The sequence below is a fragment of the Otolemur garnettii genome, unplaced genomic scaffold, assembly GCF_000181295.1.
Source record: "Otolemur garnettii isolate 467f Iridium unplaced genomic scaffold, OtoGar3 scaffold00022, whole genome shotgun sequence".
NCBI lineage: Eukaryota > Metazoa > Chordata > Mammalia > Primates > Galagidae > Otolemur > Otolemur garnettii.
In genome coordinates, this window is record NW_003852417.1 from 16947102 (window position 1) to 16967936 (window position 20835).

The 20835-nt window shown below is 49.0% G+C and overlaps 1 protein-coding gene and 1 pseudogene across 1 annotated transcript in view; one reads left to right on the plus strand and one right to left on the minus strand.

Moving 5' to 3' along the window:
- The window catches only part of KIF3C (kinesin family member 3C), a 47764-nt gene extending 29331 nt beyond the window's left edge, over positions 1–18433 (minus strand). Inside the window, exon 1 of the mRNA XM_003787448.2 lies at positions 16228–18433. Coding sequence (XP_003787496.1) covers positions 16228–17772 — 1545 coding nt within the window. The 5' untranslated portion in view covers positions 17773–18433. The remainder of the gene's footprint in view (positions 1–16227) is intronic.
- Positions 9700–11667, plus strand: LOC105886751 (annotated as a pseudogene).
- Positions 18434–20835: the final 2402 nt, after the last annotated feature.

The window sequence follows — 20835 nt, forward strand, 5'->3', positions numbered from 1 at the left end:
TTTTTTTTTTTTTTTTTTGAGACAGAGCCTCAAGCTGTTACCCTGGGTAGAGAGCCGGTAGCATCACAGCTCACAGCAACCTCTAACTCTTGTGCTTAAGCAATTCTCTTGCCTCAGCCTCCCAAGTAGCTGGGACTACAGGCACCCGCTGCAATGCCTGGCTATTTTGTTGTTGTTGCAGTTGTCAACCTCAAACTCTTGGGCAATCCTCTTGCCTCAGCCTCCTGAGTGGCTGAGACTACAGGCATCTGCCACTATGCCTGGCTAGTTTTTCTATTTTTAGTAGAGACGGGGGTGGGGTGGGAGTGGGTTTCAATCCTGCTCAGGCTGGTCTTGAACTCTTGAGCTCAAGCGATCCTCTTACCTCAGCCCCCCAGAGTGCTAGGATTACAGGCATGAACTACCAAATTAGGCCCTGTGTCCCTATTTTATCTGCCAGCCCCACAGGGACCCAGCGGAGACGTGGTCTGAATGACAATTGACTGTCTCATGGGTTATTTGCCAAGTTTTGCCCACTTGCCCAAACCCACACGATCAGCCAAGCCTGGCTGACAAACCAGTGCCGTGCTAGCTCTGGCCTGAAATCTGGGGGGGGGACTCAGTCCGTGTGCAAGGTATCTGCCTCTTCTGCCTCCTACATCTCACTCCATGCTCACTGCAACTGGACACCCACACTCTCAAATATGTCACACACAAGCTTCCTTTCTTGGCTAAGAAATAGGTTTTCTTTTTTTTCCTTTTTATTTTCTGCATTTTTCTGAGGATATGAGTGGCCATCTCCTCCTTTCCCTCACAAATCTCTATCCTTAACCATCATCTATGGAGGGCAGGGACGGACAGGGATGCCTCATATCACCAGTCCCAGTTGGCACTGGGGTGCACAAAGCAGAGGGGCTGGAAATATGGGGTTCCTAGTCCTTGGCGCTCTCAGCTGCTGCAGTCAATGCTTCCTTTGTGATGTCTCAGGGTAAGAGTACAGGTGGGTGGGGCCTGCAGACACCACTGGGTTTCGTCCTGCTGGTTCTAAATAAGCCCAGTGTAACTTAAAGTCCAGCAGAGGCTGCAGGAGTGGAAGAGACAAGACTAGGAGCTCCCAGACACCATAGTGTGACTGCTGAGAGAGGGATCCAAATGGCAGGGCAACCAAGGGGACCTCAGGGATCACCGGCCCTGACCCCTATGCTTTATAGACAGGAAATTAAGGCCTGGAGATGAAGTCCTCTGTGCCTGGAGCCTCCTAATTAAGAAATCTTTATGTCTATCTGCTCTTACATTGACTATTCACTTTTCAAATAATTTCCCAATTTGATTAGGGCCCTAATTCTAGGTATCAGAGGCAGGTCAGTTGCTGTGACATTTAACAGCTGAGATCACCACAGGGACCATATCAGCTTGTGGACATAGCTTGGGTTACTCAGAGGCTCCCCTATTCCTATTCTAGGAGTAACTGGAGTGCAAACCAAGGGGAGGAGAAAGGAGGCCCCTGTATTTACTAAGTGCTAATATGAAGCTCACAAGGGGACAGCCAGGCCCAGCCAGCCACTCTTCTCAGAAGATACCATCAAGTATGATTTTAAAAGGACAGAAAGCCAAATACACTCTGCCCTCTGCCCTATCACTGCCAGCTAATCTGTGACAGTCTGCAGGAGGCAGGAGTCTCGGATGTAACTTGCCATATGCCTTGGCTGGACTAGGTCCTTTTCACATTAATCATCCTATTTATTTATTTTTGAAACAGAGTCTCACGGCTCGGCGCCTGTGGCTCAAGCGGCTAAGGCGCCAGCCACATACACCTAAGGTGGTGGGTTCGAATCCCCAGCCCGGGCCCGCCAAACAACAATGATGGCTGCAACCATAAAATGGCCAGGCGCTGTGGCTGGCGCCTGTAGTCCCAGCTACTTGGGAGGCTGAGGCAGGAGACTCGCTTGAGCCCAGGAGTTGGAGGTTGCTGTGAGCGTGATGCCATGGCACTCTACCCAGGGGGATAGCTTGAGGCTCCGTCTCAAAAAAAAAAAAAAAAAAAAAAAAAAAAAAAAAAAAAACAGAGTCTCACTATGTTGCCCTGGGTAGAATTCTGTGGTATCACAGCTCACAGCAGCCTCTAACTCCTAGGCTTAAGTGATTCTCTTGCCTTAGACTCCCAAGTAGCTGGGACTACAGGTACCCACCATAACATCCGATTATTTTTTTGTTGCAGTTGTCATTGTTGTTCAGCAGGCCCAGGCTGGGTTCGAACCCACCTGTCTTGGTATATGTGGCCGGTGCCCTACCTACTGAGCTACAGGCTCTGCCTATTCATTTATTTTTTGATATAGTCTCACTTTGTCACCCTCAGTAGAGTGCCATGGTGTCACAGCTCACAGCAACCTCAAAATCTTGGGCTCAGGGAATGAGCCTGTGGCTCAAGGAGTAGGGCACCGGCCCCACATACTGGGGGTGGCAGGTTCAAGCCCAGCCCTGGCCAAAACTGCAAAATAAATAAATGATAAAAATAAATAAATAAAATCTGCTTTTTGGGAAAAAAAAAATCTTGGGCTCAAGCAATACTCTTGCCTCAGTCTCCCAAGTAGCTGGGACTTACAGGCGCCTGCTATGATGCCTGGATATTTTTAGAGATGAGGTCTAGCTCTGACTCAGGCTGGTCTCGAACTTGTGATCTCAGGCAATCTACCCACCTCAGCCTCCCAGAGTGCTAAGATTACAGGCATGAGCCACCTTGCCCAGCTATTCATTCTATTTAATCATCAAAAGAGCCTTATGAACTAATGATTCTAATCCTCATTTGACAGAAAACTAAGGTTTAGGCAGGTGGGGTGACTTGTTCCAAGCACGGAGTCAGGAAATGTCTGAGTGATATTTGAACACCAGCCTCCTACCTCCAAGCCCAGCGTCTCTTTCTCTGTTCCACACCTTTCTCCCAGGATCAGGGAGGGAGACACCTTGGAGAGAAGCAGAATTTGGTATCTGTACCTCTGCCAACTCAGGCACCACAGGGAAAGCTCAAAGCACCACTGCTGTCTCTTCTGGCTAAAATAGGCAGGTCTCCACTAAAGATGCTTCTGCCTGTGTGAAACTTAGGGGAGTCTCTGAGAGAAATGGGTAACCATGTGTGGGCAAGGAGGTTGTCAAGATCACTACAGTCCCAGAGAGTGACTAAAACCTGGAAGAGTGCTGGTGGGAAGGGCCACCTCACAGGTTCCGTGGTAGAAAGATACAAAGCACGCTAGGTATATGGCCACAAAATCGAAGACATCACCCCTCTGGACTTCACTTTTTTCATCTGTAAAATGGGGAGAATACTTTCCACCTTGTAGGTTTTGGGTAAGAACGGTGAGTTGTTTAACACATGTGCAAGTGCTGGGAAAATGATAAAGTACAAGCAAACGTTAGTCGTTACTCCCTATTTCTGTATCTCATTGGTATTTACCCACCACTCATCACATAAAGCAAAACAGCCATCTCAACAGAATCGGCTTCCAATTTGTAGAAAATATAGCTACTCCTACTTTCACAGACCTACTTCTCCTTCTGTGGCTCCCTGATTGTAGGTCTTGAGGAGTCAGCAGTAGGGGAAGAATGAGACAACGGAGAAGGGATGAATAGCGCTATTTTCAGATGAATAGTGCTATTTTCAGCGATTCTTAGCCCTGGGGATGTAAATCGGGAGATTGAGTCCAAATCTCCTCCTTGGATGGCTCAAAATACACCATAAATGACTGATGTTTCAAGCACTAGGAACTTTCTTATCAAGAAGAACAATTAGAGATCAGGAAAATATTGGCCAGGAAATGAGGTGAGCGGGACTCTAGTCCCAGCCTTGTACTGGGCAAGGTAGGAAATGTCCAGAAATGCTTCAGTTTACCTTGAAGAAAAGCAGGAAGAAAAAGAATCAGTCCTCTTACTGTAGTGAGAAAAACCACTATCACCTCAGGCTAACTCTTATTTTAGTCTTTTTTTTTTCTGAGATAGAGCCTTACTCTGTCGCCCTAGGTAGAGTGCCATGGCATCATCATAGCTCACAAAAACTCATTCTTGGGCTCAAGTGATCCTCCTGCCTCAGCCTCCCCAGTAGCTGGGACTATAGGCACTGGCCACAGTGCCCAACTATATTTTTTCTATTTTTAGAAGAGGCGGGAGTCTCTCTCTTGCTCTGGCTAGTCTCAAACTCCTGAGCTTAAGCAATCCACCCTCTTTGGCCTCCCAGAGTACAGGATTACAGGCCTGAGCCACTGTGCCAACCTCTCTTATCTTCATCTTTCTCCCCTATTTCTCTCTCTTATTTGTGGTTTTCTAGGGGCTAAGGATGCAAATCCAGATGACAAAGGACTACAGAGTCAGAACTCAATGAACCTAAAGATGTATCTAGTGTAGTCTCAGCATTTTACAGAGGGAAGTATAGGGCCCAGAGGGGTTGTAAGTGGCCTGTCACATGGCCTCTAGGCTCTCTGTTAAGGCTAGGTCATTTCTCTCTGGTCACTGCCTCTCCTTCAGGCTTGTCTCTAGCCCTTGACCCACTGCGTCCAAAGTGAATCAGCAAAAGGTAAAGAAAGCAAGGGATCATCTTTCCTCTCCTTCCCCTCTCTCCCTCCCTTCTCCCCTCTTTCTCTTTTTCTATTTCTCAATCTCTCTCTCTCTGCCCCTCCTTTCTTTCTTTTGATACTGTTTTACTCTATTGCCTGATGTAGAGTGTGGCAGCATCATAACTCACTGCAACCTCCAACTCTTAGGCTCAAGTGATCTTTTGGCTTCAGCCTCCAGAGCAGGGGTCCTCAAACTCTTTAAACAGGGGGCCAGTTCACTGTCCCTTAGACATTGGAGGGCCGGACTACGGGCCCTGGGACGAGTGGGCTGCTAAGCAGGACAGGCAGCGGCAGCAAAAACATCTGGTGGGCCGGATAAATGTCCTAGGCGGGCTGCATGTGGCCTGCGGGCCCTAGTTTGAGGCTGCCTGCCCCACAGTAACTACAATTACAGGTGCCTGTCACTACACTCAGCTAATTTTCCTTTTCTTTTCTTTTCTGTTTTGCTGTGTTGCTCAGGCTGGTCTCTGAGCTCAAGCAATCTTCTTGCCTTGGCTTTCCAAAGTGCTAGGATTATAGGTATGAGCCACTAACTATGTCCAGGCAGAATAATCTACTAGCATTTTTCATAACTAGTAGGAGGAGAAGTGACTTGTCCAAGGTCACAGCATTACCAATAACCAGATATATTTGAGGATTATTATCGACATTGTATTTTCTCTGAATTATTCGTTACCTTTAAGTAAATCTTCTAATTGGGTAATAATACATACCTTTCATATTTTTTCCCTTACTTTTTTTTTCCACCATAGAACCCTGCCAAAGGGCTTTTTTTTCCTTATAAAATTGGTCTTTTGGCCGGGCATGGTAGCTGACACCTGTAATCCTAGCACTCTGGGAGGCCAAGACAGGTTGCTTAAGCTCAGAAGTATGAGACCAGCCTAAGCAAGAATGAGACCCCATCTCTACCAAAAATAGAAAAACTAGCCAGGTGTTGTGGTGCACACCTGTAGTCTCAGATACTTGGAGGCTGAGGCAAGAGGATCATTTGAGCCCAAGAGTTTGAGGTTGCCGTGAGCTATGATGCCACAGTACTCTACCCAGGGAGACAGAGTAAGACTCTGTCTCAAAAAGAAAAAAATTGGTCTTTGTTTGATTTAAAAATAATATGTACTTATCATAAAAAATAAATAAATAAAAGTAGAAAAACTAAGTAAAAATAAAAGTTCCCCTCCCATGTTAAAATCCCTAGTGAAGGCTCAGTGCCTGTAGCTCAAGTGGCTAGGGCGCCAGTCACATACCCCGGAGCTGGTGGGTTCAAATCCAGCCCAGGCCTGTCAAACAACAATGACAACTACAACCAAAAGATAGCCAGGTATTGTTGCGGGTGCCTATATTCCCAGCTACTTGGGAGCCTGAGGCAAGAGAATCGCTTAAGCCCAAGAGATTGAGGTTGCTGTGAGCTGTGACGTCATAGCACTTTACCCAGGATGAAAGCTTGAGACTCTATTCTCAAAAAATAAAAAAATCCCTAACTTATTAACAATTATTAATGAGTTCTTATGATTCCTTTCAGAAATTTAAGAAATTTAAAGATGATGTTAACTATACCTACTGATTTATGTTCTTGGCCATGGTTATTCAAAAAGATTTGTTGATTATATGAATGAATGGTGCTGGCTGAGGTGAGAGGCTGGGGGTTTGCATCATACAGAGGACAGAGATGAGTTAACCATCTCAGGAGACAAGAGTTCCCTCTGGGACCAGTTAGCCAGAGATCTGGCATAAATCCTTCCTTTCTGAGCTGGCACTAGAGTGCATAGATGAAGATCATGGGTTATGGAGTCAGGCAGATACAGGCTCATAATTCTTACCCTAGCAATTACTGAACGTGTGACTTGGGTTGTTCATTCCCTAATATGCCTCATTATTCTCATTTGTCACATAGATCAATAAAATAGAACTACGTCATGGTGCTATGGCGAGGATCAAATAAAATAATGCACGTAAAAAACACATCAGAGCGCTTGGTGTTGAACATGCACAGAGGCATGGTAGCTCCTATTATCACTACTAATTGTTTTATTTTATTTATTTTTTTGAGACAGAGTTTTACTATGTTGCCCTCTGTAGAGTGCTGTGCTGTCATAGCTCACGGCAACCTCATGCTCTTGGGCTTAGGCGATTCTCTTGCCTTAGCCTCCCAAGTAGCTACACAGGACTACAGGCGCCCACCATAATGCCCAGCTATTTTTTGCGTTGTTGTTGTTGCAGCTGTCATCGTTGTTTAGCTGGCCTGGGCAGGTTTCAAACCCACCAGTCTGGGTGTATGTGGCTGGCGCCCTGCTGACTGAGCTACGGTGCCCTTCTGTTGAGTATATCTGGGAGGAAAGCGAGATAATTAGAAAGTAACTCTTCAGTCTGACTAGGAGTTAACACCCAGGAATTTCTCAGAATATTAAAAATTCTAGGGCTGGGCACCATCGCTCATGCCTGTAATTCTAGCACTCTAAGGCCAAGGCGGGTGCATTGCTTGAGTTTAAGAGTTTGAGACCAGCCTGAGAAAGAGCAAGTCTCCAAAAAATAGCTGGGTGCTGTAGTGGGTGCCTATAGTCCCAGCTACTCAGGAGGCTGAGGCCAGAGGATCGCTTGAACCCAAGAATTTAAGGTTTCTGTGAGCTATGACACCATGGTACTCTACCAAGGGAGACGAAGTGAGACTGTCTCAAAAAAAAAAAAAATCCAGATATACCAAACTGCAAGTGTGAGGACACCCTATAACAGTGGTTCCCAACCTTCCTAATGCCACGACCCTTTAATATGGTTCCTATGGGTTACAGGTTGAGAACTGCTGCCCTATAAGCTCTTCCCCACAGCTGCAAAGCTGGATCTGGGGAAGGGGACTATTTCCTAATGTACTCACATAAGCCACCTGGTTTGGTAGCTCCAGGAGGGTGCCCTAGACTAGCCAGGCACAGTGGGCTGGCAGGGCACTGGCAAGAGAAAAGCCCTCCTCTTTGTCTGAATTCCAGGCCTTTCCTCCCAGTCTTCAGAGCACAATGAGAACATTATCAGAGCTACTTCATCCAATCTTGTGCTATTTGGGGCTGGAAAGTGACTAAGGGCAATATGATAATACACTATTCCAGCCAACACACAGCATGAGAAACCCAACACCAGACCAAAAGGCCTGCTGAGACTCGACATAATTTGAAGCCCAGAATCTCAGAAACATTAGTCTTAGATACTTCCTACTGGCCAAATCTTCATGTTATAAACTGCCCCCAGCACATGACAATTCTGTTAACTGACCACACCCATCAGGGATGAGAAGGAATACGAGGCACTGCTCCCACCAATACCAAGAAACCATGGTCTGTGACCTAGATACCAAACCTAGGTGCCTAGAGCATGGGTCACTTGTTAGCGCAAGGCATCCCTCAAGGTCTGATCATGGAGGACTCAGGTGGGATAAGGCCTCATAAAGCTGAGTGTCTTGTGGGGTGTGTCGGCTCATGCCTGTAATCCTAGCACTTGGAAGGCCAAGGCAGGTGGATTGTCTGAGCTCAACAGGTTTGAGGCCAGCCTGAGCCAGAGCAAGACCCCTGTCTATAAAAAGAGCTGGGCATTGTGGTGGATGCTTGCAGTCCCAGATACTTGGGAGGCTGAGGCAAGAGAATCGCTTAAGCTCAGAAGTTTGAGGTTGCTGTGAGCTAAGACGCCACAGCATTCTACCAAAGGTGACAAAGTGAGACTCTGTCTCAAAAAAAAAGCTGAGTGTCTGATGTGGGGCTCATGTCCTTGGGGACATACAGATGGAACCAGTCCAGTTTGGGGAATGCAGACACTCCCTAGGTTACTGAAGAGTCTCTGGAGACAGGAAAGTGGAATGATACTGAGTGTTCAAAGAGCCCTTCTCTATAGTACTTCTGCTTCCAGCTGGGGTTTCTTCTCCCCAGAAACTCTGCAGTTCATCCCTTGACCCACCTTCACTCCTTCCTCCCTGCTGCTATCTCTCTTTCCCCTCCTCATTGTCCCACTCTATTGCTCTCCTGTCTTCCCCATATTCTCACTCTTCCTTTCTTCTTTTCATTCTCTTTAAGTCTTTTCTAACTGGTCATGATAGAGAGCTGAAAAATACCTTTTATTATTGGTTGAATTTGTATTACATTACATTTTAAACCCTTTGATCTTCATTTTCAAAAAGATGAACTGAACATTTTATATTTTGCTATTAAAAATGCTATTTTAAACAAGTACAGACTTTTAAGAGAAAGGGATTTTAAAGACTGTCTAGTTTAATGGCTTTTTTTCTTGGAGACAAGAGTCTCAAGCTGTCGCCCTGGGTAGAGTGCTGTGGTGTCACAGCTCACAGCAACCTCAAACTCTTGGGCTTAAGTGATTCTCTTGCCTCAGCCTCCCAAGTAGCTGGGACTACAGGTGCCGGCCACAGTGCCTGGCTATGTTTTTTTTTTCTATTGGTTGTAGTTGTCGTTGTTTGGGGGCCTGGGCTGGATTCAAACCCACCAGCTCCTAGCTGCTAAGCTACAGGCGCCAAGCCTTAATGGCTTTTCTGATACATCAACCCTTCAGAGCACCACCAACATGCAGCCTCTCCTTGTTCACTTCCAGGGATGGGAGCCTATTACTTTACTGAGGCATGACTGGCTTGTAAAAAGCTGCTATTTTTAATGTATATTAATGTCCCCAACTCAATGAGTCTGGGGACAAATATACACCCATGAAACCATCACCACCATCAAGGCCACCATTACTTCTTGAATAATTCCATAATTATGCTTCTATAATTCCCACTCCCTAGTTATCAGGGACAATCCAGGACACAAAACTAGTGCAATTATACAGGGGCAGGGAAGCACAGGTTGGGTTCAAAGGGAGGGGCAGACCATCTCGCTGTGGGGTTCTCCTATGGAATAACTTTTTTTTTTTCTGAGACAGAGCCTCATTATGTCGCCCTCGGTAGAGTGCTGTAGTGTCACAGCTCACAGCAACCTTAAGTGATTCTCTTGCCTCAGCCTCCCAAATAGCTGGGACTACAGGTACCTGCCACAATGCCCGGCTATTTTTTGTTGCGGTTGTCATTGTTGTTTAACTGGCCTCGGCTGGGTTTGAAGCCGCCAGCCTTGATGTATGTGGCCGGTGCCATAACCACCGTGCTATGGGCACCAAGCCCTATTGGAATAACTCGCTAAAGCAGGCAATGTTGCAGTGACACATTATGGCCACACTCTGACAGACCTTGAGTACCAGGCTAAAAATGTGATGTGTTTGACATCAGGATGGTGGCTAAGTGAAGACATAGTGTTGGAGATAACAATAACTATTTACAGGACACTTAAATGCCCAGGACTGTACAAAGTGTTTTATTTTGATTATCTCATTCAATTATCTCAGTAGCACTATATGTGTAATATAGGTACTACACTATCCCATTTTATAGCTGAGGAAACTTATGCTCAGAGGTCTCAGACCTCCTAAGTCACTAAACCCAGACCTGCCTGACTCTGATGCCTGTGGCCTGGACACAGCCCTGTAGAAAAGGCTCAGCAGAGAAACCAGGACAGGAGACCTGGGTCTGGGAGTCACTCACACAGAGGGCAAGAGTGCCAAGAACAGAGAACCATGAGTCTCATCTGGGCCCTCTTCTAAAGATAAGCCCCCAGTCTCCATTTCCAGTCTTGGGCTTGCTTCAAGCCCATCTCCAGCTGCCCACTGGATTCTGTCATCTCAAATTCAATATATCTACAATGGCCCCTATCATTCCTTTTTTAAGAGACAGAGTTTCACTTTGTCACCCTCGGTAGAGTGTCGTGGTGTCACAGCTCATAGTAACCTCCAACTCTTGGGCTTAGGCGATTTTCTTGCCTCAGCCTCCTGAGTAGCTGGGACTACAGGTGCCTGCCACAACGCCTGGCTATTTTTTTGGTGCAGTTTGGCCAGGACCGGGATCAAACCCACCACCCTTGGTATATGGGGCAGATGCCCTACTCACTGAGCCACAGGCACCACCCTGAGCCCTCTCATTTTTTACCATTTCCCCAATAACTAGTTCTCAGTCTGATATTGCCAATTCTTTAAGCAGAAAAGAGCATCCAATTTTGTGCCAAACCAACCTGGGTTTAAATAGTTCTACCATATACAAACCATGTGGCTTTGGGTGAGTTATTTCACCTCAGTGGGCCTCTGTGGTCATCTATACAACTGGAACAATAATCTTTCTTGGAGAGTGCTGTGAGGATCGAACGAGATAATTTGTATACAGCACAAAGCAAGTGTTTGGTAAATCACTACTGACTCTGCTAGGGGTGGCAGTGGGCTGGCAGAGACTCGAGAGGCTCTAGATGGGTAGCCTGGGTTCTCACAGCCTGGTCTTTGCAACTGCACCCTCAAACAAAGGATCCCCATAGTACCTGTCGGACACATTGTGACTGCAGCATTCACTGCTAGTCTCCTAGCCATTGACCCCATTGCAGGAAGAAATAGTGGCTTTGCTACTACAGATCAAGATAGAGAAAAGTCTGTATTTAGACCATGAACTTTGCTAGATGAAAGTCCATGACTGGCAAGTTGGAAAGCTGACTTCTATAATGAAGGAGATCAACAGGATATATTGCTGATGCAAGATTTGAAAGATAGATGAGAAAAGACATTCCTACAGTTCAAACCTGGAGCTCACATAACAGAAACTGATAAAAAGAATGACTGAACTTCACTGCACTGCAAGCTTGATAGGAACCTCATTCCATTAGTCAGGGAGAAGCCTGGGGACCAGAAAGTTTGGATGCTGCCCCAGGCAGAGTGGCAGCCTGGGGAGCCCCTTCAAGGAACAGCTGAGCAAATCCTGGGCACACTCTCAAAAAACAACATGGAAGCCAAGTTCCTAAGAAACGCACCCCATGGGCACTTCCAGGTCAATTTCCCCAAGCAATCTGGACAGAGAGTAACCTCTGGGCCAAAGTATTCTTCTTCAAAGCACTGCTGTTAACTGGTGACTTTTCTTAGGCCAGGAAGAAGGGCCATCATGTGTGAGTCAGTAAGGAGGAGCTGGTTGACTATTTGAAACCAAAAATACCTGGCCTAGGTTAGGAGCTTTCTTTTGACCTCTGATGGACTGAGCTGCCTGTAGAGAGTACTTAGACAAGACTGGGATTAGGGCCTCAAGGATATGTGACGTTGCCCCATATCTACAGGTAATATCAACCAGAAAACTAAATTTTGAGAAATAAGTCTTTTATTGTGTTGGTCTCAAAAAAAAAAAAAAATAAAATCATTATTGTTGCTATTACTGGTGTTTCTCAGGCTTAACATTTTCTGTCTTGCATTTATAGTTAATCCCCATGTTGAGGGGCAGGAAGAGGGAGCCACCAAGGGGACAGTAAGAATTCAATGGTCCGGGCTCGGCTCCTATAGCTCAACCGGCTAAGGCGCCAGCCATGTACACCTAAGGTGGCAGATTCGAATCCCCAGCCCGGACCCGCCAAACAACAATGACAGCTGCAACCAAAAAACAGCCAGGCGCTGTGGCGGGCGCCTGTGGTCCCAGCTACTTGGGAGGCGGAGGCAAGAGACTCGCTTGAGCCCAGGAGTTGGAGGTTGCTGTGAGCTGTAATGCCATGGCACTCTACCCAGGGGGACAGCTTGAGGCTCTGTCTAAAAAAAAAAAAAAAAAAAAGAATGCAATGGTCCGGGCAGCCCCTGTGGCTCAAGGAGTAAGGTGCTGGCCCCATATGCCAGAGGTGGTGGGTTCAAACCCAGCCCTGGCAAAAAAAAAAAAAGAAAAAAAAAAAAAAGAATGCAATGGTCCCTGCAGTGACCTCTTCTCTCTGGTTTTGGGGGTGCTTCTGCATGGTCTCTTTTCTAAATTCCCCTCAAAAAGGGTAGGTGCTAGTCAAGACCCCAGCTCTTCTCAAAAAGGGTAGGTGCTAGTCAAGACCCCAGCTCTTCTCCCCTCAGACCCTCTTAATGGGGATCACATCCAGCCTGCATTTTGTGTCTCCTACAGACTTTGCCCTCTCCCAATGCTCTCCTTTCCATCTCAGTAGCTAGAATCATAGCTTAAGAAATCACCTAGTGTAACGCTTCAAAAGAATTAATTTCAAAATTAAAGCAGTCATTTAAAAAATTCATTGCATGATTACATTTGAGTAAAGTGGGTCTTTTCCCAACCAATCGCATTCACCAGTCCTCATCACAGTATGGGTACTATGCACAAACACATGAGTTTTCACTGTGCATTGTGGGTCTGTGATGTTTCCTATTCCTCCTACCTAACAGGGCTAGTATGTTATGAAGCCCCTCTGCACTCCCCCCACCACATGCACCCTCACTCTCCAGATACTACATGAGTATGGATGGCCAGTGATTAATAATCAACAGGGCACTGATCACAATCACAAACCCTCACACATTTGCACACCCTAACATCCCCTGAGTCCCACAGTAAATAAGAAAGGAGAGATGAAAGGAGATTCCAAGGAGACAGGCATGCTGTTTGTACACAGTGAGGGGAGAACAAAGAGAACTCAGAGCCTTGGAGGTGGCAGGCAGGGAAGGCAGGCGAGACAGACTATAACGGGAGTCAGAGAGAGTGAATGAGGGCACTGGGTCGTGCCAATTACCACCTAGCTGCTCCCAGAGGGTGACATGAACTGGAAGAAGAGAAAGGAGGGGAGCAGGAAGTGGTGTTGATGCCATAGCTCAGAAAGTAGGGACAAGAGTGAGGGGAGGTGCAGATGGGGAGCAAAAGCTAAGCTAATTCCCAGGAGAGACCCAACCTCCTGTTTTCGGAGATCACCCTAGACCTCTCCTGCCTGGCTGTGCTCCTGGAGGCTGCAGGGTTATGGCCAGGCAGCTGGATGGCAGCGTGAAGGAGGAATTGTGCTCACAACAAAGCTGTCAGTCCTGGAGATCATCCGACCCCAGCCTGGTGGACAGGAGCCACCCTGTGGCTGTTAATGCTCTCCATTTATTTGGCACTTTTAACTTATTGCAAATGCTCTCATGCTAATGATTTCATTTAATCTTCAGCACAACCCTGGGAAAGAGGCACTTGACTGGGATTGTTATCTCCAACACACTTCTCCCTTTTTTACCCATTGGATCTCTCAAGAGCCTCCAAACTGTTTCTGCCATCCCAGAAAAATTCAACTCGGAACCAGGAGGTGCCTTGGGGCTTATGGCAAGGTTGGGTCCTCTCTTTAGGCTCCGTTGTGGGCTTGCTGGCTGCTGATTGTCTTGGGCTGGGTATGACGAGATGTCACAGGATACAGAATCAGTCCCCTACTGGAATTTCCCAGGCACCCCTCCCCCACTGCTTGTATCTGAAAGCCTGGCACATAATGACCATTTCACCCACTCCCCAGGAAGCTATGTCAGGCTTCTCCTCATTAAGCAAATGGAAACTCATGGCCTGGATGAGCAAAGGCCTTTGCCCTGAGTCACACAGTGAACACATACAGAAGAATCTGGGATGACTTAGAAAGAATACAGGTCTGGGGACATCAGAAAACCTGGTTCCAGTCCTTGTTCTGCCACTTATTAGCTAGGGTTACTGGCTGATGAGACAGTCACTTTACCTCCCCAGCCCTGGTTTTTCATAACCATCAAATAGAAATAATAATACCTATCTCTTGGGGTTGCTAGGAGGACTAACGAGATTAAGATGTCAAAGCGTTACATAAAAATGAATTACTCTGATTATTAAGTAGCATAGTTAACATCAGGACTGATACCACAGAAAGAGCTGGACCAAGCATAGAAAGCTGGGCTCTTCTCAACTCACCTGTGTGGCCCTGGGCAAGTCGGAGCCACAGTTATCCAAGGTCTAAGACTGGGGTTTTGCATGGTCTACACCTCTGATGCAAGAATTCTGGCGTTGGCCACCATGATCTCTTGATTGTCCTATTATCTTTGATCTAATAATCTTACTGAGAGGAGCCAGTCAGTTCCCAATAGTGGAAACCTTCATTCCTTCCCTCTACTCCTCTCTGCTGGCAGTGAAGCACACTCTCCCCTTTCTAGCCCTTAGCCTACCAATTTTAAGGGGCAGGCAGGTCTTGGTAGTAAAATAAATGACAAACTGACTAGGTAAGACTTCCCAGTTGAAAACATCAGACTACTTGGATTCCCTCCTTCGTTGGGAGGCCTGCCTTTAACACTCTGCTTCTTCCAGGTGGTCCTGATGGTGCCAGATCCCTGATTCTTTCCTTGAGGAAGCAGCTTAACAGAACCCTTGCTGGGCTCACATAAGTGAATTAAATATTAAATACAAAAGGCCGGAGCCCATGGTGCAACAGCACATTCCCAAAACACAGACAATGGCACACAGCTCATCTATCACATTTCTGGTGGTCATAGGCTGGGCTTCTCTGTTCTGCAGCCCACACTCCTAAGAAGGAATAAGAATTGGCAATGTTTTGCTCTTCCCAGCAAGCCCATGTTTCCTGTGTCCTTTCCTCAACCCCCCATATTAAAGGCTCCAGGGACCTGGAAATGCCTAGAACGCTGAGCTGTGGCATCTGCAGCGTTGAAATTGAATAGGTCTGTGACTGGCCAGGCAGGGGGCCTCTGTAGTTCAGCTCCATTTAGGCCCTACAGGATTCCATGGGAAAGGGACCAGCTCAGGAAGGATGCTGAGGTCCTGACATCTCTCAGGGCAATGGAGAACTGGATATTACTGGGATGAGGCCTGGGTGTAGGAGCCAGTTAGATCAATAAATTCTCAGATTAATATAGGTCACAGAACTGCCAGACTAGTAGACCCTCACCTATCACTCAAGCCAACTCTCTACAAAAAGGTAAACTGAGGCCTGGGGAAAGCGACTTCCCCAAGGTCACTCAGTGAGCTGTAGAACAGCTAGGCCTAGACTCAAGGTCTTTGGTATGAAGACCTTTCCACCCTAGCTCCTGCATAACCCTCGAAATCTCCTTCCAAAAGATGGCAGGCAATGGGCCCTGCAATGTCTGGGCCTAGGGGAACATTTTAACAGGGAGCAGAATCCATTTAGTTCTTGCCACCTAGGAACTGAAAGAGCAAGAGGTCCATGGGTTCTAGCTCAGCTCTGTCACTCTGTAGAATGGAGCCTTGGTCACATCGCTTCTCTAAGCCTTAGTTCCTCACCTATGAAATGGGCCTTTAAGACCCACCACCCCGGATGGCTACTGTAAGGGTCAAATAAGACCAGGTATGTGGGGCATTCTGCAAACTGAGGTGCTACTTAAATGACATTTTTAAATGATGTGAGCTTTGAAAATACTGCGGAAGTCTCCGAGGAGGAGGCAATACAGATGCAAAAGCTCACACTCAAGAAAGGCTTACACACCGCCTGCCAATCCCACAGACCTGACTGGTCCTGGAGCCACCAGCAGGGACTGACAGCAGCAAGTCAGACCACCCCAACCTCACTGGCTTGAGAAACTGCCCGCCTGCCCACTGTGCTGCGTGGCTTATGTGCACATTTGTGTGTGTGTGTGTGTGTGTGTGTGTGTGTGTGTGCATGCGCTTAGCAACCCAACATCACAGCAATCTGTCTGGCTGTTCCAGGGGCACTGTTGGCAGGAGGGCAGTGTGTGGTGCCAAAGGAGGACACCCCATTTCCAGCCAGGTCACATACCCTCCAAGAAGATCCTCCCAGTCCAAGTCCCTACAGGGACCTCCCAAGTGCCCTGGCTCCTTTGGGGGCCTTACCTTGTACTTGGCCGCAAGCAGCTCTGTGGCCTGCTGCTCCCGCCGCAGGTCCTCCAGCATCTTCTCCTTCTCTTCTAGAAGCTTCTGCTTCTCCTCACTCACCAGGCTGCGGTCGTCCTGAATGGCCGCCTTCTCCTCCTCCAGCCGCTCCTTCTGCTCCTGAAGGTAATTCTCCATGTTCTTTTCGAAGGCTGACTCCAGGATGGGCTGGGGTGGGTGGTGGTTGTTGTTGTTGTCATCCTCCTCTTCAGCCACCCAGGCCTCAATCACTGGCCCCTCAGGGTACCCCGCAGGAGCTGACTCGGCCTTCTTCCTGCGGCTGCTCTTCCTCCGGGGCCGTTTCCCCAGCATCCCCCTTTTCTCCAGCTGGGCCTTCAGGCGGGCGATCTCCTCTTGGAATTCCCGCAGTAGTGTGTCCTTGGGGTCCTCATTCACCCGGGGCTTGTTCTTGATATTCTTGGCTCGGTTGGCAAAGCGCAGGGTAGAGAGGCTCTCATCGTAGCTGTTAGAAGCTGGCCCCAGGGTGGCCACCATGATGGTCTTGGCATTTCCCCCCAGCGAGTCTTGGAGCAGCCGCGTCAGCTTGGAGTCCCGGTAGGGGATGTGGGTGCTTCTGTTACCGGCCAGAGCAGCAATCACATTGCCCAGGGCAGACAGTGAGAGATTGATTTTGGAAGCTTCCTTAGGTCTCTCTCCACCACTGGTGCCACCACTTCCACCACCACCACCACCACCACCCGTGGACTGTGTGGCTGTCCCTCCAGGTGTGTTGGGGCCTGCTTTGTTCTGCCTTTCACTGCCAGCCAGGTCCACTAGGTTGAGCTTGCCCACACGGATGTGCTCCTGGCCATCAGAGCCACGCTCGCTGCACTCCACAGTGATGACAAAGATGGCATGGGAGCGGGAGCTGACCTCGTTCATGTGGGTGCTGCCCACTGCCCGGGTCTGGTTCCCCAGGTTCATCACATGTTCGATCTCCTTGACGTTCTTGGTGACGAAGGAGGAGAGGTCCTTGATGTAGACCCCTGTCTCAGGGTTCTCCTTCAGCTCTAGCCTCTTGCCAGGCTCCTTGGAGAGCAGGTCTCGAATCTCTTCCTGGTAGATCTCCAAGTAGGAGGCCCGGACCAGGTACTGCTGGTTCTGGGAGCGGGAGATGTGGGTGAAGATGTGCTCAAAGGCGTTGGGGATGACCCCACGCTGCTCGGGCTCCACCCAGGTCCCCTGCATGGTGTAGGTCTTGCCAGTGCCCGTCTGGCCATAGGCGAACACGGTGCCATTGAAACCCTGAAGCACGGAGTCTATCAGGGGCCTCACTGTTTCATCGTACAGATCTGCCTGCTTGGAGTTGGCATCATACACAGCATCAAAGGTGAAGGTCTTGGGCAGCTCTCCCGGGGCCGCGCGGGGGTTGCGCAGGGTCACCTGGCCCAGTTTCACGTCCATGGTCAGGATCTGCTCGTGACCAGCAGCCTCCTCCTTCCTGCTGAGGGGGCGGCACCGGGCCACCACCTTCAGGGCCTCGCTGGCCTTGGTCTTACTGGCCATCTTGCTGCTCTGCCCTTGCTGCCCCCGACCCCCTCGGCCGGGGCGGTCCTGCTCTCCTGCTCCCTAGCTGGGGATCAGAGGGCTGGCCCAGCCCCCAGGCGCTTCTCTTCAATCTGCATGCAGCCTCCTAGGGTGGGGATGCTGGGAGGTGGCCCCGCCGCTGCTGCAGTCCGGGCCTCCACCGCTGTCCGGTCCTCGCTGCACCAGCTGGAGGGGTAGGATTAGGCAGAATCCCCTGGCAGCCGCGGGAGCAGCGCCTGCCGACTGGCAGTGCCCGGAACCCACCCCATGTCTGGGCAGAGGGAGCGCTGCCGTAAACAGCTCTGGCAACAATGAGATAAAGGAAGAGGCAAATGGGATGGGGGTGGGTGGCGGAGCTGTCTTCTCCTTCTCCTCCTCCCTCTAGGGATCCATAGCGGGGCTGCAGGTCTTGGGTGGCCGGGGGTCCCGGCCCTTCCGAGGGCAGAGGCTCACCTGGAGTCCTCCCCACTAGCTGGGGGATCATTCATCGCAGCCACCGCGGCTGCTGCTGCCTGTGCCTCTGCCTTCCCCGCCGCCGCCACCGGAGAATGAGAGAGAAAAACAGAAGAAGATGGGGCGGAGCAGCGGCAGCGAGAGTGATGTTGCCGCCGCGCTGCGGCCCCAGCTAAGCCTCCCGGCTGGGGTGGGGCAAGGGGCGGGGCCGCGGAGCGGGAGACGAGGGCCGGGCGCGGCCCGCGTGCTGAGGACTGGGGAGCATCGCCCGCCCGCGCCCCCGCCGGCCGCTGCGGGATGACAGGCTCCAGCGCCGACCGGGTCCGGCGCCCACCGGCGGGATGCAGCGCAGCCACCGCCCGCCGTCACCCCACCGGGCGTAAGCATGCTGGGAGTTGTAGTCCTGCCTTTGTTAACTGGGTTCCAGGTCGCTAATGCCTTCTCCAGTCCTCCAGCTCGCGAGGCCCCGCCCTCCCCTGCGTGCAACCCCTTAAGTGATTGCTGAGGTTGCACCACCCACGCCTGTTCCCTCCGCGGCTATAGTGCTCGGTCTCCTCCTTGCTCCAGCCTCTCTGCCTGCAGATGGGTGCACGTCACCCTTCGCCTTCAGGGTGTTACCAAGCAAGCCTCCTGAAGCCTAACTGCCAAACGTTTCTTTCCTCTCTCTACCCTGGGTTCCTTCTGGCCTTCCAGCTAATTCTGTCAGTACCTGGCTCCATGTTGTGTGAAAGCCTCTCAGTTTTCTGACCTCCCAGCCTCACCTCCCCTGCTCTCCTAGAGGGAATCTGTGTTGCACACATTCATTCCTGCACTTACCCAGAGCCTGCTGAGTCCCAGGCCCTAAACCAAGAGCTGGATCCTTCTTGTCCTCAGGGAGCAGACATTCTAGAAACCATGTTTTTTCTTTTCCTTAACTGGCCTTGCTGTGTTGCATCTTTGCGCTTTTGCTGAGAGGCCCTGTCACCCTTCCGTACTTGACTCCTTGCTGCTTGGGTAGTTCAAGCACCTCCTCCTCCATGAAGCCTTCCTGGACCAATTTTTTCTCTCCATAGCAGAAAGAGACATAGAATTTGCATAAGACAAAACCTGGATTCGAGTTTCAGTTCTGATCTCTCTCCAACAGTACCGTTACTTACCATGCCCCAGCCTTAGTTTAAAAAATTATTTCTCTCCCAGCTGGGGAGAGAAATAATACCTACTTCATGGTGTGGTTGGGAAGCTTAAATGAAACAATGAATCATGAAGTATTGCACCAAGAAGCCCTTGATACCTACTGGTGGCCCAGCCTGGATTGCCTGACATCTCCTGCTTCCCTGAGTATCTTAGATAGATGGGGTCTGTGCTGGGTGTTCCTCTAAAGAGTCTTCATATATTTCCCTCTAGGATACAAATCAAGTACAATTCTCCCAGGCCAAGGGCCAAGCCAGAGTCCTATCCATGGTCCACTCTGAAGAGGGGAGTTGAGTCTGTGGCCTGAGTCCAAACTGTTCTTACTCTCCATGTGAGGTACAGATCGAGGAGGCGCAGTTATCTGAAACCTCAAGGACCTTCTTCACAAAGGCTCCAGGATAGTCTTTCCACAAAACATTTTCCAAGCATGTTATCCTCTAGGAGGCCTAGTGGTTTAGGTTTTCAACTCTATAATACCTATCTTCTTACCTCTTTCCCATCTCCAAGTCTCCAGGACTTGAATATCAGGTAGACTAGTGAGCACTTGCCCTCTTCTGAAGTTTCCTGGCCTTCCTCCACCCTCTCCCTGATCCAGCTCCACTGCCTGTGATTAACTTGGCTTTTGGACCAATCACTAGGTGGAGTTTTGGCTTTGTAGACTAACCTCTCTTGGCTCTGACAACCTAACTTTTGGATAGACCATTTACTTCTTATGTCACTTTCCTGTTGCACATGGCTTTGCTTTTTGAACACTTTCTCTACTTGGCCTAACACATCTGGCACTACACTGACCCTTACCTTGGTCTCCCCACAGATGTCACTATTGGCAAGGCATTTCCCCAGATCCTCCTATATAGAAGGGACATTGGAATCCCATTACTTATAAGATATGTGACCCAGAGTAAATTATTTAGCACCTCTAAATAGTTGTTTTCTCAGCGGGATAAGTGAGGATAAGAATGCTTACCTTACTTGTGGGGTTCGCATGAGAATTAAGTGAGATAATATATGCAAATACTCAAAAGACATAGAAGGCGCTTAAGAAATAGTACTTTTCCTCCCTTTTCTCCTTTGCATTGAAGGCTATTCACATTCTATGTGTCCCTTTTCAGCATCATCTTCAACCATTTTTCCTCCCTCTCACACATTCAAGTCTCAGCCACTCTGATTTGCTTATAAGTTCCCCCAAACACACCCTCGTTTTTCATGCTCCTGCTGTGCCTCTGCCTAAAATGTCCTTCTCACTTTGTTGTTCCTGTCTACACAGCCTCACCTTCCATTCATTCCGCAGCTCAATCTCTGTGGCATCGACTCCCACCACCCAGGAAAGACCTCTCTTACCCAGGACCCAGTGAGTCCCACGGTTCCAACTTTAGAGGGTCCTTTCCAATGAGAGCATGTGACATAATCTACTTTGTT